The 21,051-nt window shown below is 40.7% G+C and overlaps 1 protein-coding gene across 3 annotated transcripts in view; it reads right to left on the minus strand.

Annotated features, from left to right (window-relative positions):
• LOC141092473 (probable cation-transporting ATPase 13A5) overlaps window positions 1–21,051 on the minus strand; it is a 544,666-nt gene that overhangs the window by 441,945 nt on the left and 81,670 nt on the right. For all 3 annotated transcript variants that reach the window (XR_012232811.1, XM_073578638.1, XM_073578637.1), the window contains exons 2-3: window positions 12,657–12,827; window positions 12,332–12,463 (exon numbers count right to left, since the gene is read on the minus strand). Coding sequence is in view for 2 of the 3 variants with exons in the window: in XM_073578638.1 (XP_073434739.1) it covers window positions 12,332–12,463; window positions 12,657–12,827 (303 nt within the window). In the remaining variant the exon portion in view is untranslated. The remainder of the gene's footprint in view (window positions 1–12,331; window positions 12,464–12,656; window positions 12,828–21,051) is intronic.

A 21,051-nucleotide genomic window follows, 5' to 3' on the forward strand; every position in this document is an offset into this window, starting at 1 on the left:
TACCACCTCCTGTCTGGAGACTTTTAAAATGTCACATTTTGTCAAAATTTGTAATCCATGATTAAGACTCTTTTGAGTTGAAACGAGTTGGTTTTTTTTACCATCCACTGGGGTATCCACTACCTGTAACATGTTCTTTTAAGGAAAAGAAATAAAGAAATATTTTTTATAACTACCTTTCTGCCTGAGATCGCTGGAGATTACTGTGTATTTGGACTTGTATCCACCAGGCCATGGCAGCTCCATGCGACGGTGTGGTTCCTGCTATCCGGAGGACGCTAAGGGGTGAGCTGAAACATTTTTTTCATATAATTCTTACCATCCATCTTTCATTCGACTTGGACCATTTTCCCAGTCCCTCCTGCTGAAAAACAACTCCACATCATGATGCTGCCATCATCATGTTTCACTGTGGAAATGGTGTTCTTGGGGTGAACAGACATAGTGTTAGTTTGGCGCCAGACATAGTGTTTAGCTTCATGGCCAAAAAGTTCAACTTTGGTCTAATCTGACCACAGCAACTTCCTCCATACATTTGAAAGTCTGTCAAATGCATGTTGGCAAACTCAAAACAAACCTTACTATTTTTGTGTGGTTGTATGGACATATACTTCAGTGTCTGCTTGGGAACTCTGCAGCTCATTCAGGGTTACCTTGTGTCTGACTCTCTGTTTAATGCCCTTCTTACGCAGGCTGAGAGTTTTTGATGGGCAGCCCCCTCTTGATAGTTTTTTGGTGGTACAATGCTCTTTCTATTTGATGATAATGAACTTGATAGGATAATCAGAGATTGGGATTTTTTTTTTTATAACCCAACCCTGATTCGATTTCCTAACAACTTTGCACTTGACTTGTTTGGAGATGCAGAAAATAAATGGTGAAATTCTCGAAAGGCTATTATTGCAGCCCTTGGTTCAGATCATTCTGCGATATATCAAGGATTTCAGGAACTTGATAGGAGTTTTTTCCTCAAAAAAATTGGTAATGGGAATATTCATTCATGGATAAGTTGTGTGATGTCACGCTGTATCCCTTTCTTTAGCTTTGAAAGCACTAAATTTTCATCTAATGAAGTATAGCAATTATTCTCCAGATTTAATTAATTACATTTTGCAGGTTACACAATTTTTGCTCAATCACAACTTTTTCTGTTGTGAGTTCATTTTCCCCTTCATCACTGAGGCCCGAGGAACTCCCTCTTCTGGTAAGGAGAGGTAGTGAGTCTGATTATCAGACACCTGAGATTAATGATGATGACTGGCTGAGTGGAGTCACAGACTGGATATAAGGCTGCCTATGCCCATTCTCCCTGCGGGTGATTTCTCTGTGGTATCCTTGGAGTCCAGTCTGAATTCCTGCTCTGCTAAAGCTAAGTTTTCTTCCTTGCTTTTTGCATTTGTGCCTTGCTTTGTTTTTTCTGGATTTCAGCCATTCCCTGCTGGGGTGAGCTGAACTCCTTAGCTCTGTCTCCTGAAAATACCAGAGTGCTGATTTAGTTTTGAAGCTTAGTTGCTTCAGGGTCTTTTTCCATTTCAGCTTGCTGGCCTATGTTTTTAGATAGGGTTTTTTGCCGATTGCAGACAGCAGCTTTCCTTTCCTTTCCTGTTTAGATTAGATTGGGCCCCAACGTTTGCTCAGCCTATCTTTCTATCTGTGTCAGTGTTTTTTCATCTTGCTTCACCGTCATTATATGTTGGGGGCTGCCTTTTACTTTGGGGTCTGCTCTGGGGCAGTTTAGATTTCCCTTTCTATCTTTAGGCTATATAGTTCTCCGGCTGTGTTCGAGGGGTCTAGGGCACCGTAGGTACCCCCACGGCTACTGCTAGTTGTGTTGATAGGTTCAGGGGTCTGCAATCGGATAGTTGCCAGCTCCTCTGGTTTTCTGGACGTAGCTTCTATTTTTGTGTCTGCCTCCTACGGTCACTCAATCATAACAGAATCACCCGCCTGACCGCAGATCCTAGGGTGCTCAATAGCAGGAAAGAATTGTAAAAAAAAAGTGTGTATATTTTTTCCTCTATATCTCTGAGGCCGTAGGGGGAATTTTTTTTTTCTCTCAATGGAGATAAAGCAATTGTCTGATCGTGTGGAGCAGCTCGCTGCGGAAGTGCGGGGAATTTCCGCCTACCTTGCTCATTCACATGCTGCTGAACCAAAGATTCCTACACCTGATGTATTTTGTGGTGATCGGTCTAAATTTTTGAATTTCAAAAATAATTGTAAATTATTTTTTGCCTTGAAGCCTAACTCGTCAGGGAGCTCCGCGCAGCAGGTTAAAATTGTCATCTCTTTGCTGCGTGGCGATCCCCAGGATTGGGCGTTTTCTTTGAAACCAGATGATCCTATTCTGACTAATGTGAACGCATTTTTTCAAGCCTTGGGCTTGTTGTATGACGAACCTAATGCCATTGATCAGGCTGAAAAGACCCTGCTGGCATTGAATCAGGGTCGAGATTCTGCAGAATTGTACTGTCAAAAATTCCAAAAGTGGGCGGTACTTACTACTTGGAATGATAATGCCTTGGCTGCTCTCTTTCGGAGGGGTTTGTCAGAAGCCGTAAAAGATACTATGGTGGGATTTCCTGTTCCCTCTGATCTTGACGATTCTATGTCATTAGCCATTCAGGTTGATCGGCGTTTGCGCAAACGCAAAACTGCACGAGAGGTGTTGCCACCTGTTGAACAAATGACTGAACCTATGCAATGTGATAGAGTTTTCTCCAGAGAGCAGCGTCAGGAGTTCAGAAGGCGTAATAAGTTGTGTTTTTTCTGTGGAGATGCCTCACATATTATTTCTGTCTGTCCTAAATGAGAGAAACGCTTTGCACACACGTTTTCTGTTGGTGGTGTTCAACTTAAGTTTCTTCTGGCTATTACTCTGATCTGCTCCCAGTCCACATTTTCCGCCAAGGCATTTGTGGATTCGGGAGCAGCTCTAAACCTAATGGACTTGGATTTTGCTAAACGTTGTGGATTTCCTATGACACCTCTGCGGACGCCTATCCCTTTGAGGGGGATTGATGCTACTTCTTTGGCTAAAGATAAACCTCAGTTTTGGACCCAGGTGGTGATGCGGGTCGCCCCAGACCATCAGGAAAATTGCAGATTTTTGGTGTTGCATAATCTGCATGATACCATTGTCCTGGGGTTTCCCTGGTTACAAATCCATAATCCAGTTCTGGATTGGAAATCTTTGTCTGTGGTGAGTTGGGGTTGTCGGTGTGCCCTTAGTGATGCTCCTGTTTTCTCCACCTCTCCCCAGTCACATGATGTTCCTGACTATTTGGCTGACTTTTATGATGTATTTAGTGAGAATGAGTCTGCGTCTTTGCCTCTTCATAGGAGTTATGACTGTGCTATTGAGCTGAACCCGGGGTGTAAATTCCCCAAGGGTCGGCTTTTCAATTTATCTCTACCCGAGCACGAGGCTATGTGATCCTATATTAAGGAGGCATTGGTGAAGGGTCATATTAGACCATCCTCTTCACCCTTAGGTGCTGGGGGTTTTTTTGTAGCCAAAAAGGATGGATCATTAAGACCTTGTATTGATTATCGTGCCCTCAAAAAGATTACTGTTAAATATCAGTATCCGTTACCCCTGATTTCGGATCTATTCTCTAGAGTTAAAGGTGCTTGCTGGTTTACCAAGCTTGACCTCAGGGGGGCGTATAATCTTATTCGTATTAAGCATGGGGATGAATGGAAGACGGCGTTTAATACTCCGGAGGGACATTTTGAGTACCTGGTGATGCCTTTTGGGCTCACTAATGCCCCTTCTGTCTTCCAGTGCTTCATGAACGATATTTTCCGAGATTTTGTGGATAAATTTTTGATTATCTATCTGGATGATATTTTGATCTTCTCCAAGGATTGGGATTCTCATGTGGAACATGTTCGGACTGTGTTCCGGATCTTGAGGGAGAATTCCCTGTATGTCAAGGGATCTAAATGCCTTTTTGGGGTACAGAGGATTTCTTTTTTGGGATTTATTTTGTCTCCGTCAACTATTGAAATGGATCCAGCCAAGGTACAGGCCATTTATGATTGGGTTCAGCCCACTTCTTTGAAGGCCCTCCAGAAGTTTTTGGGTTTTGCTAATTTTTATCGGAAATTTATAGCAAAATTTTCTAGTATTGCCAAGCCATTGACTGATTTGACTAAGAAGGGTGCTGATGTGTTAAATTGGTCTCCGGAGGCTGTTTCTTCCTTTCAGGAGTTGAAGCGAAGATTCACCTCCGCCCCGGTTTTGCGGCAACCTGATGTCTCACTTCCGTTCCAGGTAGAGGTGGATGTTTCTGAGATTGGTGCAGGAGCTGTTTTGTCCCAAAAGGATCCTGTAACATCTAAAATGAATCCCTGCGCTTTCTTTTCCGGAAAGTTCTCTCCATCTGAACGTAACTATGATGTGGGGAATCGGGAACTGTTGGCCATGAAATGGGCTTTTGAGGAGTGGAAACATTGGTTGGAGGGAGCTAAGCATCAAGTCGTGGTCCTCACCGACCACAAGAATTTGATTTATCTAGAGTCGGCTAAGCGCTTGAACCCTAGACAGGCTAGGTGGGCCCTGTTTTTTACACGTTTTGATTTTGTGGTTTCTTTTCTTCCTGGAACTAAGAATGTCAAGGCAGATGCACTCTCTAGGAGTTTCTTTGCTGATTCTCCTGTGGTGACCAAACCTGCTACCATCTTAGGCGAAGGGGTAGTTCTTTCTGCCATCTCGCCCGATTTGAGACGTGCTCTGGAAGAGTTCCAGAGAGACAAGCCTGAGCGTTGTCCCAGTGGAAAGTTGTATGTTCCTGACCAGTGGAAGAAGAGAGTGATGTCTGAAGTTCATTGCTCTGCTTTGGCTGGTCATCCAGGTATTTTTGGTACTAGAGGTCTTGTGAGTCGGTCTTTTTGGTGGCCCTCCTTGTCTCGTGATGTCAGGAATTTTGTGCAGTCCTGTGGGACGTGCTCCCGGTCTAAATCATGCTCCCGCTCTAGTGGGTTGTTGATGCCTTTGCCTGTCCCCAAGAGGCCATGGACCCATATTTCAATGGATTTCATCTCTGATATGCCTGTCTCTCAAAGGATGACTGTTATTTGGGTGATTTGTGATAGGTTCTCTAAGATGGTTCATCTTGTACCACTACCTAAGTTGCCGTCTTCCTCTGAGTTGGTGCCCCTGTTTTTGCAACAGGTGGTTCGTTTGCACGGGATTCCTGAGAACATTGTGTCTGACAGAGGAGTTCAGTTTGTGTCTAGATTTTGGAGAACTTTCTGTTCCAAGCTGGGAATTCATTTGTCCTTCTCCTCTGCCTTTCACCCTCAGACCAATGGGCAGACAGAGAGAACAAACCAGACCTTGGAGTCATATTTGAGATGTTTAATTTCCGCTGATCAGGATGATTGGGTTTCATTTTTACCCTTGGCCGAATTTGCTTTAAATAATAGAGCTAGTTCTGCCACTTTGATGTTAATTTTTTTTTTGTAACTTTGGGTTTCATCCTCGATTTTCTTCAGGGCAGATGGAGCCGTCTGCCTGCCCAGGTGTTGACACTGTGGTGGAGAGAAGGCCCAGCGGTTTTCCAACTGACATAGGACCATTGGTCCCCAGTTTAAGGTTGGTGATATGGTGTGGTTATCATCAAAAAATATTGCTATGAAGGTGGCTTCTCCTAAGTTTAAGCCTAGATTTATTGGACCTTACAAGATTTTGGAGATTATTAATCCGGTCTCTTTTCGTTTGGCTCTTCCGGTCACATTTAAAATCCATAATGTGTTTCATAAGTCTTTGTTGAAGAGGTTTGTTGAACCTGTTGTTCCGGGAGTGGCACCTCCAGACCCTGTATTGGTTGAAGGTAACATTGAATATGAGGTAGAGAAAGTACTGGATTCTCGCCTGGCTAGACGGAGACTCCAGTATTTGGTTAAGTGGAAGGGTTATGGTCAGGAGGATAATTCCTGGGTCTCTGCCTCTGATGTTCATGCCAAAAGATTGGTGCGTGCCTTTCATCAGGCACACCCTGATCGCCCTGGTGGTGTGGTTGAGGGTTCGGTGACCCCTCCTCAAGGGGGAGGTACTGTTGTGAGTTCATTTTCCCCTTCATCACTGAGGCCCGAGGAACTCCCTCTTCTGGTAAGGAGAGGTAGTGAGTCTGATTATCAGACACCTGAGATTAATGATGATGACTGGCTGAGTGGAGTCACAGACTGGATATAAGGCTGCCTACGCCCATTCTCCCTGCGGGTGATTTCTCTGTGGTATCCTTGGAGTCCAGTCTGAATTCCTGCTCTGCTAAAGCTAAGTTTTCTTCCTTGCTTTTTGCATTTGTGCCTTGCTTTGTTTTTTTCTGGATTTCAGCCATTCCCTGCTGGGGTGAGCTGAACTCCTTAGCTCTGTCTCCTGAAAATACCAGAGTGCTGATTTAGTTTTGAAGCTTAGTTGCTTCAGGGTCTTTTTCCATTTCAGCTTGCTGGCCTATGTTTTTTGATAGGGTTTTTTGCTGATTGCAGACAGCAGCTTTCCTTTCCTTTCCTGTTTAGATTAGATTGGGCCCCAACGTTTGCTCAGCCTATCTTTCTATCTGTGTCAGTGTTTTTTCATTTGCTTCACCGTCATTATATGTTGGGGGCTGCCTTTTACTTTGGGGTCTGCTCTGGGGCAGTTTAGATTTCCCTTTCTATCTTTAGGCTATATAGTTCTCCGGCTGTGTTCGAGGGGTCTAGGGCACCGTAGGTACCCCCCATGGCTACTGCTAGTTGTGTTGATAGGTTCAGGGGTCTGCAATCGGATAGTTGCCAGCTCCTCTGGTTTTCTGGACGTAGCTTCTATTTTTGTGTCTGCCTCCTACGGTCACTCAATCATAACATTTTTCTCCCTTGATCAACAGTTTTATTTACAGCATTCAGGCATGGCGATGGGGGCCAAGTTTTCACCCTCTTTGGCTAACATCGTCTTGACCTTTGGAGAATTTCACCATTTATTTTCTGCATTAATTGTTTTTGCCTCACACATCATCTGGTATGACAGATTTATAGATGATACACTCATCATCTGGACTGGTGACACATCTGCCATACCAGACTTAGTGCAGTATCTGAATTTTAATGACTATTCACTTATATCTTCGATACCATTAGTATTTCTTTTCTGGATTTGAAGTTGCAGGGGGTGCATTACAAAATTATTTCCATTAGAACCTATTCCACACCCTTTGCGGTAACACAATACTTCATGCCACTAGTAGCCATCCCAAACATACTAATAGATCAATTCCTGTTGGAGAATTTACAAGGATAAAGAGAAATTACAGTTAATGATAACCTACAGGCTGAATTAGGCCAATCCTCACAAAAATTAAAAAAGAGAAAATATATAGATTGGACACTGAGCAGAGTGTTCAACATAATTTCACAAAAAAAATCGTAATTTTATTTAATCTCTTTCTGTAAAAAAGGTGTACCAGCACTTTACTCAAAAGACAGCGTGAATGTGCAGCTGTGATCGGAGGTGTAAAGTTTACCTCTGGTCACAGGTGCCAGCTGATGGGACTATTGCTCCCATCAGCAGACGCCTGCTGCCACTAATAACATTGAGAGCAAGAGCGGCTGATGAGAGTATTCAGCAGCCAACGCCTGTGCTGTAAAGAAATATTTTTTTTTTAAACAGCGTGGGTTCCCCCATATTTTTGATCACTAGCCAGGCAAAACTCACACATGGGGGCTGCAACCACAGCTGTCAATTTCATTAAGGCTAGTTATCAAGGATAGAGGGGTCCCACCGGTTTATTTTTTAATTATTTAAATAAATAAAAAAAAAACTGCATGGGGTATCCCCCCATTTCTGGCAACCAGCCTTGCTAAAGCAGTGGTTGAGGGTTGGTATTCTCAGCATGGTAAGGAGCCATTGATATTGACACCCCCAGCCTAAAAATAGCAGTTTGTAGCTGCCAAGAAAAGATGCATCTATTAGTTAAACCAATTCTGGCACTTTGCCTGGCTCTTCCCACTTGCCCTGTATCGGTAACAAGTAGGGTTTACATTTGTGGGGTTGATATCACCTTTGCATTGTCAGGTGACATCTAGCCCATGAATTAGTAATGGAGAGCAGTCTATAAGACACCGATCCATTACTAATCCTATAGTTGTTTGGAATATAAACACATAGCAAGAAAAAAGTATTTTATTTGAAATAAAACAAACACTTTTACTTTTTTATTTAAAAATAAACACAATTATGATCACCTAACGCCTAATTACACTGAATCCATCATCTTCTGTAATAAAGCAAAAATAAAAAGCAACAATACTCTCACTTGTGAATTGTTCTGTCCCATGCTGTTATCCATGTCTGTGGGATAAACAGTTTTCAACCTGGATGCTGCCAAGATGCGACCATCCAGGCTTAGAACCACAGGTGAAAGAGCTGCTGCAATTACTAGTGACTAGTGGTGATTTCATCAAGGTTACTGCCGGTCACTCAGACTGCATTCCCAGCAGGGCTGAACTATGGTGTCCTCGGTGAAATCCCCGCTAGCACTATGAGAAAGTGTCAGGTTGCAGAGGCGAGTTCACCGTAGTTCACTGGGAGAATTTCACTGTGGTGAATTTGAAATGCTGTGAACTCACCCCTGCCACATGTGACCATCTCAAGGTGCTAGTGGGGATCTACCTGCACTTCAGCCTGGCTGGAAATGCAGCCTCAGTGACCAGCAGTAACCTCGATGATGTCACAAATGGTCACTGATGCTGATCTTGCAGCAGCTCATTCCCGTTCTTGCTCTCACTGTTATTAGCGGCAGCAGGGGAAGCTGATGGGAGCAGTTGTCCCATCAGCTGACACCAGTGAACGGAGAAAAATTATATACCCCAGAACACAGCTGCATGCTCACGCTGGCTGACTGGCGGTGATGATTTTACCAGCAATCAGAAGTGATGTTTACCATGCAGTCATGCACATTACAGCGCGACAAACACCCAATGTTCTGGGGGATGAACCCGAACATTAGGTGTTTGGTACAAAGTGTACTGTTCAAGTTAGCCTATCTCCATTTAGAGGTATGGGAAATAGCACAAGGCAAGCTCAAACCTTTTTGGATTGATCTGCTCATCTCTATTATATGCCATAACCCAACATCAGTGTTGTCCACTTACTGTGTATACAATTATATTAAGGACTCACTCACACTTGCATATAAAGCAGACAAGTGCAATTTGATGAAAAAAATCGGACTGCACTCAGACCAATGCTATTCAATGAGACAGTGCAGATCTGTGTATTTTTTTATCAGCTGTCTTCGACATGAGAAAATAATCATCACACGCTGTGTTTTTACTCCAAAATTGCTACAATGCGAAAAAAAAAATCACATACAATATGGACCATTAATATAGTGTTAGGAATTTGGTTTCTACCATGCCTATGCATGAATCCAAATTCTCCAAATTCTCCAGAGGCTAAGTCCTTTCTTCCAGCTTCTGAGCATGCCCACGGGACGAGCTCCCATTGGAGTTCAGGAGTCAGGTGTTCAGGTCCTGCTCCTGATTTCATTGGTTCAGCTCAGGGCTCTGGAGATTTCCGGAAGGTCCCATTCACTATAAAAAGTGCGCATGGCTGTTCCACCATGCGCTAGTATTTTTCATACTGCTGCTGTGTGTATGGTGATGGATGCTTGGACTGGTGACTGACTTATTAAGAAACCCCTTCCCTCTGATAATACGATTGTGTGAGTGTTTGGGTACAGCCAGTAGCAGCGCTAGTGCCAGCGCGCTCAAGCTTCATCTACTTCAGCAGCTAGCGTCCTGCATCGCGCTTGCGATATTGCAGTTGCAGTCCTTCTGGGCGTTCGCAGTTGCGACGCCGTGCACACGTTCATTTACGGTAAGTCTGTTCGGTTGTAGTGATGTTATATAACTACTCCGGTGTCCGGCTACCGTATGTGTGCCGCTGAGACCCTGTGCTGTTAACAGGCTCAGCGTTACTATTTTCCTATTATTTATCATCGCAGCTCTGTGTTCCTTAACAGAGACTGCTTACTTGCACTTGGGTAATATTAAACCCTGTGCACATTGCCGCCACAGTGCTCTGCTTCTTCTAGCAGCGGTTTCTCCATCCACTGCACGGTGGACCCCCGAGTGGTGAAGGCACTTTATTTATATTTTTTATTTAGTGCCTTCCGCCACTCCTAACATATAGCATCTGATTTTTATGGATACATTGCAATTCTGTAGCATACGAAATTGAAAATTGTCCTGTAAATTACAAATAACTGTTGAATAAAAAAAAATGTATTATAAGAGAAGCACACAGATGACAAGTAGGAGAAAATAGTCCCACTATCAAAGATGAGAATGGGACCAATTTTTTTTATACGCCAGTGTGAGCGAACCCTAAAAGTAACTAAGGGGCATTAACTAAAAGCAGGATAACATGACAATCTTAAAGGCCCCTTTACATTTAGCGATGCACCAGCGATCCCGACCATGATACGACCCGGTCAGGATCGCTGGTGCATCGCTAAATGATCGCTAGTGAGATGCCACACAGGCAGATCTCACCAGCGATGTAGCGATGCTCGGCAGTCGTACTTACCTTTCAGACGAAGCGATGACCACCGTCTTCCGCCGGCGTCCATAGCTCGCTCGTCGGCGCCAGCAGGAAGCCGACAACGAGAAATGGACGTGGATGATCTTGCGCGATCAGCGATAGCGAGCGGGGGAGCCGGTCGGAGGTAAGTATCACATGTATCGATATCGCTAGCGATATCGCTGCTGCATCACAAAATCGGTGATGCTTTAGCCCCCTTAAGTTAACTAAAAGCTACTAATTTCCAAGTAATAAGTAACACCAATTCAAATAAGTAAATAACAAGATATATGATCATGTTGAGACACAAGAGCCAATAAGGCTAAAATAGGAAAAAAAATGGAGATTTTTAGGCCTCTGTAGATTGGTTCAATTGCGGGTAAGAATCAAAAGAGGGATTGTAAAATAAATTTGCAAGATAGCTCATAAATAATTTCATAGAATTCAGATGATAACCCTTTGAAATAATTTAGGGTTTTAAATCCAATAGAAAGCCGAAAATATAGGTTTCTTTCAATTACACAGCATTCCAAATTATCATGAAAATGCTGTTTTTCTCTGATTTTCCTAAATTGTTGATGCAAATTAGTCAGTATAATGTTCAAATCATCAACTGTTAGACTAAATCAAACCTCTCAATGATAATCTCCTTTTTTGTCCATAGCAGCTAATGACACAGATATTATTTACAACAAGAGATTATGCATTATCATGCATGAAGATGAATTTTCTACATATGACACAGTTCTTTTTGTAATATGGAAGGAAGCGGTCAGTGAGAAACTCTATATACTATGCTGAGGTCATTTCAACTTCATCAGGGCTACACCACCTCTCTGCCCAATATTCCAACCCAAAACATGACTTTACAGTATCCTCATTGATGTCATGGCCTTGTGGGAAATGGTGGCCATCCTCTACTCCATCCATCTGGACCATCCAGGGTTGCACAGCACACATCAGTGAACAAGACTGTTTTAAAATTAGTCTTCATATATGACTGAACTCACTTCAACCATTTCTGCATTTGAGCACTGTTTATGGGTTGACTGAATAATAGGTTTATGAACAACTGCAAGCCTCTGGAAGATCCTACACCTTCAGCTTCTCGAGACTTCAGAGGCGCTAGGAGCTTCAAATACCTGTTTGCTGCTTTTTTATGCTATTTCAGCAGCAGCAAAATCATAATCCAATGAATTTGTCTGGCTGAAATCTTCCTAATTATGCAATTATCTTCACAGACCTATCTGTACTCTGTATCAGAGACAGATATCTTCACAGAGCTATGATCACACTTACGTTTTTGGGAAATATGTAATGTTTTCATACCTTGTCCAAGACATTGCACTCTCCTTTTTCTCATATTGCTTGAAACTTGCGGCCTGCTTAATAATATGGAATGTCCTTTTTAAGTAATTTTCCCTTAATTGAGCTCAACTGGAAAACTAATTATCACAGGTACTTGAGATTGATTTCAGTGATTCTAAGAGCCCTGAGACACAATACCATCCATGAGTTGATTTGGAAAACAAAAAATTACATCTTTATAACGCTTAAATCCAATTTGCCTTATAGTCTTGAACACGGTAAAAATATCAATTAGGTCCAAAACCTGTGCTGACTATTTAGAGACTTTGGCTTTTTTCCAGTAACTGACCACCCTTATTCTTTACTTTTTGTGGTCAGAGTCAAGGTGCACATTCAGTTATAAATAACCCCTCTCTCCCAATACAATCACCATTAATATTTTGACAGAACACTTACTTTGCCTTCTGGCTCCATTATAGATTTGCATATGTATGAATTTTCATCATCAATAACGAAAGACCCAGTTTTCGTTGTTTTACCAAGATTATCCTGGATTACTGACTTCTTTATGTAGTCTTTCAATTCTCCCTGTATTGATATTGTGGAATAATAGATATGGAGAAAGACAAGATGGTACAGAATTAATTTGCAGTAGCCTTAGGCAGAAATCTACACAAATCACACAAAGTTAATCTGGATATTATTTCTTTTTTCAGAACAGAGAAATAAGAACGTTTAACTACTTATTCTAATTTGATAAATGACAAATTGCTGTACTTACAGTTTGCAGCAAAACTGTATCAGCGTTTGCTAAGTTACATGGAACACAGTGACACCAAACATCCAGCTCTGGCTTCCAATAAAAGAGCAATTTTAGGAACCCTAAAGAAAATATGTAACCAAGTACACACAAAATATTTCTCCACCTCTCTGATTTATATCCAAATATCTCCTGAAAAGTGAAAAAGGAAAAGAATAATAGAAGAATAAAATAAAAATGTACTAGGATTAAAGACAAATTTTCACCATTTTTTTTATGTTGAACTGGACATATGATGTAATAGTGGCTGCAGAGTATGATACAATGTTGTTACACTTACTGTTCTGTTTTTAAAAGTTACTTTTTCTTTGTGCATATATTAGAAATCAAAGTAATTAGTTCCTAATAAGATAATTTTCGTCAAGTTCAAGTTGGATTTATCAGATAGTTCTCATTGGGGACATGTATTTCTTCCACATTCATTACTAAGGCCAGCGTCACACTTGCCATATATAAAATCGGTCCGATTTTCTAGGCCGAGAATCACAGGAGTGTTCTCCGTATGGTGATCCGTATGTTATCCGTTTGCAATGCGACGATGTGATTTCCTCGCATCTAGTATCCGTATGACATCCGTATGCAATCAGTATGCAATGTAATTTTAACACGAGCTTTTACATACAGCAGACAGTTCTCTGTCATTGACACATCATTTTAAAACAAAGTATTCTTAAAAAACATATATATATTATATATATACAGTATATACAGTACATATATACACATATTAGATAGCTAGATAGATAGGCAGATAGAAAGATAGATTAAAATCTGGCAAATAATCTGGCGCATACAGTTTATTCACAGAGTGACAGGTTAAAATAGAATTGATAGAATAGATATATATACATAGAATAGATGTATGTATATATATATATATATATATATACACAGTATATATATATATATATATATATACACTGTATATGTATATATATATATGTCAGTGACACACATATATACATATGTCTTTATATTTCATAGAGCGATAGTAGACAGCAATGGCTATGCAGACAGCTGAGGGCTGATGTTAATAGCCTAGAAAGGGGCCATGGATCCTTGCCCCCCAGCTAAAAACATCAGCTCTCTGCTGCCCCAGAAAAGGCACATCACTAAGATGCACCAATTCTGGCACATAGCCTTGCTCTTCCCACTGCCCTGTAACGGTGGCATATGGGGTAATAAATGGGGGGTTGATGTCACCTTTCAGGTGATGTCACCTTTCAGATGACATCAAGCCCCAAGGTTAGTAATGGAGAATCGTCAATAAGATGCCCCTATTATTAACCCCTTAGTCAAATAAAACACAGACACCCAGTAAAAAATCCTTTAACCCCTTAGTGACAGAGCCCATTTGCAGCTTAATTACTAGGCCAATTTTACCATTCTGACCACTGTCACTTTATGAGGTTACAACTCTGGAACGCTTTAACGGATCCCGCTGATTCTGAGATAGTTTTTTTTCGTGACATATTGTACTTCATAAGGATACTATTGAAGAGAAATAGCGCAATATTGCATTATCCAGTGTAGGTATATCAATTTAAAAATAATACACTCACTAGATGGAGCTTGTAATAAGCATGGAGGATTCGCTGCTGCAGAAACCACAGATCCACGAGAGACCGACGTAGAAGATGCAGGATAGGAAAAAAAGTGGTCAGACAATCCACGCTACGAATGACTATGAACAATTATTATTACAGTGGTCTTTATTCAACGCGTTTTGAAGTTTCACAAAACTCCTTTCTCTTGTATTTTTTCCTGAAGAAGGAGTTTTGTGAAACTTCGAAAAGCGTCGAATAAACAAAGACCCCTGTAATAATAATTGTTCATAGTGATTCACAGCGCGGATTGTCTGACCACTTTTTTTCCTATCCTGCATATTGTACTTCATGGCAGTGATAAAATTTCTCCGATATGACTTGTATTTGTTTATGAAAAAAATGGAAATGTGGTGAAAATTTCACAATTTTCAAATATTTTTTTTTATCCCCTTAAATCAGAGAGATATGTTACACAAAATAGTTAATAAATAACATTTCCCATAAGTTTACTTTACATCAGCACAATTTTGGAAAAAAAAATTTTTTTTTAGGAAGTTATAAGGGTTAAAATTTGACCAGCGATTTCTCACAAAATTTACAAAACCATTCTTTTTAGGAACCACCTCACATTTGAAGCCACTTTGAGGGGTCTTTATGGCAGAAAATGCCCAAAAGTGACACCATTCTAAAAACTGCACCTCTCAAGCTGATGAAAACCACATTCAAGAAGTTTATTAACCATTTACTTACTTCACATGAACTAAAGCAATTTGAAAGGAAAAAATGAACATTTAACTTTTTTCACAACTTTTTTCGCAAAAAATGTACCATTTTTTTTTTTTATTTTCACAAGTGTAAAAAGAGAAAATAAACCATAAAATTTGTTGTGCAATTTCTTCTGAATACACCATTACCCCATATGTGGGGGTAAACCACTGTGTGCAGAGCTTGGAAGGGAAGGAAAGCCGTTTGACTTTTTCAACAATTGGCTGGAATTGAGATTAGATGCCATGTCGCATTTGGAGAGCCCCTGATGTGCCTAAACTGTGGAAACCCACCACAAGTGACATTATTTTGGAAAGTAGAATCCCTAAGGAACTTATCTAGATGTTTTTTGAGCACATTGAACCCCAACGTGCTTCCAGAAGTTTTTAACGTAGAGCCATAAAAATAAAAAAATCATATTTTTTTCACAAAAATGATCTTTTTGCCCCAATTTTTTATTTTTCCAAGGGTAGCAAGAGAAATTGGACTCCAAAAGTTGCTGGCAAATTTGTCCCAAGTATGATGATACCCCAAATGTGGGGGTAAACCACTGTTTGGGTGCACGACAAAGCTCGGAAAGGAACGAGCACAGTTTGATTTTTTAATCTTAAAATTGTGAGAGCGGATGCCATGTCGGGTTTGGCGATGTGCCTTAACATCAGAAACCCCCCAAAACTGACCCCATTTTGGAATCTACACCCCTCAAAGATTTTATCCAGTTGCATATTGAGCAATTTGAACCCACAGGTACGACACAAAATCGGATAACATTAGGTCGTCATATTAAAAAAGTTCATTTTTCCATAAAAATCTTGTTTTAGACCTGCATTACTCACTTTTCGCAGAGATTACACCAAAAGCTGGACCTCACAAATTGTTACCCACTTTCTTATGAGCCTGGCGATATCCCATATGTAGTCAAAAAGTTCTGTTTGTACAAACGGCAGAGCTCAGACAGAAAGGGGCACAATATGACAAATTTGGCTTTATTTGAAATAGATTATCATGCTTGCAGAGCCTGTGTGGTTCAAGAGCAACAGAAATCCCCCATAAATTTATTTTTTTAAATATTGTACCCTCTAATCTATTTATCTAGTCGGGTAGTGAGTAGTTTGATGCCACCATTTTTTATTCAATTGATGCAACACAAGTTTGAAAATTTACAAATTGTATTTTTTTCACTGTCTCTTTTATGATTCTTTTTTATACGTTCTGAGGAACACACCTTTAACTTTATTGCACTAGTTTTTCTGTGTTCAGAAGTATATCCAATATAGCAAAATCCAAGGATAAATGGCGGGCACCGTCGCATAGATCCACACCTCCGAACCGTACTATATCCAATATAGCACCAATGTGAGTACTGGACAGATGGCTTTGCCTATAATAATAGATGGCACACCATTTGGTCTTTAAGGTAAAATTGAAGTTCCAGGACCTATTCAAATCTTCTAGAGACATTGAGCAAACAAGAAAATCCTTTCAGGAATTATTACTCACAGAGGGAGGCATGCTCTTAAAAACATTGCCTGATTATAAAATTTGGTCTTGCTAACTAAACAGTTGCCCTGCATTTGCATATATTGTAGCAGGAAGAATAAACTGTACTGGAATGAAGAGCAAAATGTGGAGGAAAATGCAGCCAACTGTGTGGCAAAGCTGAGTTTGTTCCAAAAATGAAAGAACACCAGCAGGGCTAGAATGGCAGATACTTTCAGAGATTGGTCGTACAATGTCTGTTTAGCTCCATCAATCCCTATATGAGATACAAATTTGCCAATAGATGTGGTGCACCATAGCAAGCCCCCAGCCGCCAAGATCAGAACTGCTGTATGCACAAAACAACCAGTTCTCTATAGAAAGTATTGTCTGGTACCAGAGGTTCGGCAAGAACCAAAAAGTAAAGTCTGTAGTGTATAAGTGCGGAACTTCCTGTCTGGTACCAGAGGTTCAGCAAGAACCATAAAATAAAGCCCATAGTGTATATGAACAGAACTTCCTCATTTTTAGAAAACCTCCATTATTTTAATGGATCATGCCCGCATCACCAACATAAATATATGCATTATAAATGGAAGCCAAAGTTTTGTGTAGCAAAACAGTTGTAAAAATAGTCAAAGTTTGATAAATGGTCAAAAATGTTTGTGAGTAATCAAGTACTAGAATTAATTTTCAGATGACATGAACTTTTCAGGAACATTTCTGATGTCCACAGTCTGGAGCATACAGACGTGGGTACCTGGACGAGAATTTGTTGGAATAGTAGTTTGGTATGTGATTAATCAAGTCCTAGAATTAATTTTCAGATGACCTGACTCTTCAAGAACATTTGTGGGGTCAAGGGCGAAAAAGACCAAACAATAAGTGGTATGCACACCTGAATACATTTTAAATAGAAAAATCACAATATATTTATTTGGAAAAGCAAGACACACAAGTTATGTTAAAATCATTAAAAAAAAAGACACAATCCCCTCATAGGGTACAACGCTGGTACATGGAAAATGCATGTGTGAAAGCACACTCATGAAATCAAGCAACAGTCATAATATGGTCAAAACATGAAGAAACCACACACATATATCTAGAAATGGCTTTTATAAAAGAAATTTAACCTAAAATGATGAAAACCTACTGTATAGAGATCCTATATGACAGGGACAAATAGCCCATACTCACTACATGAATGAGGTGATGAGAGTACCCTCAATATGGGCATCATCCAAAGGAGTAAGAGCAGGGTAGACAGCCATAGACCTGAAAATAGCTTCTAGACCGGCTCAAGGAGATATTGAGGCAAGCCAAAATAGGCTGAATGTACACAAAGAGCAAGGAACAGGGGTGTGGGAGAAGCCCCACGCGTATTGCTGCCTATAACAGCTTCATCAGGGGAAGTATGCCTAGATTTCCAACATGCACATTTTTATACATTATAATTAATGCCTCAAACGTTTACCGTTGTGTAAGATACACCCAATTGTTCTGGAGAGGGAACATCTCCCAAGATGCAGGTGTCCATGATGCCACCATATCATGAGATCCGAAAACGAAAGTAACGTATGGCACGCATGCGCAGTGTTACAGATCGGTCTATACCAGCAACAATAGTTGCCGGATGTAACGTAGCTCACGCGTGCACAATACGCATAGTGTTCACATGGAAAAGTCATAGCACAGGCGCAGATGGAGAGTGTGTCCAAATGAAAGCGCCGTCAGACTCTTATGCCAGCAACAACAGTTGCCGGGTATAGTATGACCCACGCATGCGCAGCAAACAATGCTCACAAGGAGAGGAGACAAAAGCAAGTGTGGATGGAGAACACATCCAAACGCCTCCATGAACCACCTGGAGGACATCAAGCAAGCAGCAGAAAGGAAAGATGTGTGATTAATGGGGAAAACAAACACATAATAAATAGAAAAATAATGCAAAAAGTATATACATTCAATGTTAGGGAGGGTGAAAAAACATAAGCACAGATAATATATTCTGATCAGAGCCATCCAAACATATAGACATCAAAATCCATAAATTTTGGGATGTCAAATGTCAGACGTTTCAAAGGACACCAGTACGTATTCTTGCAAGTCACATGGACTCGCACCCATAACCTTGCATTGGCGTGTCTAGGCTGATATATGCAGCAAATCGCAGCATACTGTGATTTCATTCAATGGGAAACGAGTATTTTTTCAGCAGACCATTCCAGGAGGTCTGGGGGGCCAGGAAAAAAATTGAAATGAATGGAAACACTGCTGAAATGGAATAGGAACAGCATGGGAAGATGGCTTCACACATCGCAGACTCCCAGGTCGCTGCTGGGAACAATGTTGGCAGAGTATTGCATCACTTCTTTGGAATGACAATAAAACATATAAAACCAAAGATAAAATGGAGTTTACAGGAAATAACCTTAGGAAACATTCTCTCCTGTATAATAGCTTGTATGTAAGGCAAAACAATAAAAAAGAAAAAAAAAAAGCCATCTCTCACAGTATTTCCCTTTCGCTTTTAGCAATACATAAATAAATAATTGCAAAAACTTATGTGGGGTCCCTCCTAATTTTAACACCTTTCCGACATCAGTTGCAATAGTACACCAATGTCAGACTCCCCTGGCTACCCTCAGTGTCTGAGTCAGCACCTTTCCAGGCACATGATAGCTGAACTATACAGCTGACATGAGCCAGCAACAGCCAATGGTGGAATCCACCCGCGGCTGTAAACCTGTTAAATGCCACTGTCAATTTCTGACAGCGGCATTTAACTCGCGCTTACCGAAAGCTCGTCACTAATCCTGCCCATCGGTGACCCCATCACATGATCGCATGTCACTGATGGGTCGTCATGACAACCAGAGTTCTCCAGCAGACCTCTATGGTTGTCATAGCCAGATTGCTATGAGTGCCGCCCGGTGGCCGGCATTCATAACAAGTGAGCATGTTTGCTACACACAAGCGATCTGATCATCGCCTGGGTGTAGCAGAGGTGATCGAAGTAGCGCAGCTTCTAGTCTCCCACGGAGACAATTGAAGCATGCAAAAAGTAAAAAAAAGTTTAAAAAATAAATCAATAAATGAAAGTTCAAATCACCCCCCTTTCGCCTCATTCAAAATAAAACAATAAAAAAAAATATACACGTATTTGGTAGCACCGTGTTCAGAATCGCCTGATCTGCCAAAATGAAAAAAGAATTTACCCGATCGCTAAATGGCATAACAAGAAAAAAAATCAAGACATGAGAACTACGTTTTCTTGTTGCTACATTGCAACAAAATGCAATAGTGGGCTACCAAAAGATCGTATCCACACCAAAATGGTATCAATAAAAGCGTCAGCTCTTTGCACAAAAAAATAAGTCCTCAGCCAGCTCCAGATCACGAAAAATGAAAAAGATACAGATCTTAGAACATGGCAGCTTTTTTTCATCAAACATTGGATTTTCTTTTCACCACTTAAATAAAAATGAACCTAGACATGTTTGGTGTCTATGAACTTGTAATGACCTGGAGAATCATAATGGCTGGTCAGTGTCAGTGAACATGGTAACAAAAATAATTTTTTACACTTTTTTTTGCAATTTCACCGCACTTTTTCCCCCTTTACCAGCACACGATATCTTAAAACCAATCGTGTCGTTCAAAATTACAACTTGTCCCGCAAAAAAAAAAAACTAACATGGCTATATTGACCAAAAAGTGAAAAAAATTATGGCATGGCTCTGGGAAGAAGGGGACCAAAAAAACAAAATTCCTCAGGCCATTAAGGGGTTAATAAATAGATAATGCAAAGCAGACAGCTGTGGGCTTATAGTATCAAGCTGGTAAGGTGGATTGTTATTAGCCCCGTTCATAGCCTAAAAATTCCAGCCAGCAGCCGCCCAAGAACTAACAGGTCACATTAAATACCCCAATTCTGGCACCTTGTCTCTGCTCTTCCTGATTGCTCTGGTGAGGTGGCAATCAGAGTAATGGGATTTGGGATTGATAACAGCTGTGATTTGTCAAAAATCACAGCTTTCATCAACCCCTGGTGTTAGTAATGGAGAAGTATCTGTCAGACACTACCATTACTAACACTGTAAGAAAAAGGAGGAAAACACACACAAAAATCCTTTGTTCACAAAAACATTCCCTGTAAATGCCCTCAATCTCAACGTTATTAAAAAAAATCCCATGCAGCTCCTAAGTTGTTCAATGATCTCACAATGTCTCATATCATCTGAAGCCTTTTGCATCACCATTACCAGGCACGCTGTTCCGCGATACCGGGCAGTTATGAACTAATGTAACCTCAGTGATGTCAGTGAGGTTACATTGGAAGAACATTACAAACTCCTTGCAGTTATTGTTCTTGGTGGGAATTGAACTCAAGATCCCAGCAATGCAAAGCAACAAAGCTATTCACTGAGTCACTATGCTGCCCTATGTTACGATGTAAGATAGTTTACAGTGCAATATTTATTGTACAAGTAATATTATTACATTAAAGAAGCACTCCCATTAAAATTTTTATCCTATTAAAGTGAAACTCTCAGTAGTCT

Source organism: Dendrobates tinctorius, unplaced genomic scaffold (genome assembly GCF_039654945.1).
Source record: "Dendrobates tinctorius isolate UK_male_01 unplaced genomic scaffold, ASM3965494v1 ptg000060l, whole genome shotgun sequence".
In the NCBI taxonomy this organism is placed as follows: Eukaryota; Metazoa; Chordata; class Amphibia; order Anura; family Dendrobatidae; genus Dendrobates; species Dendrobates tinctorius.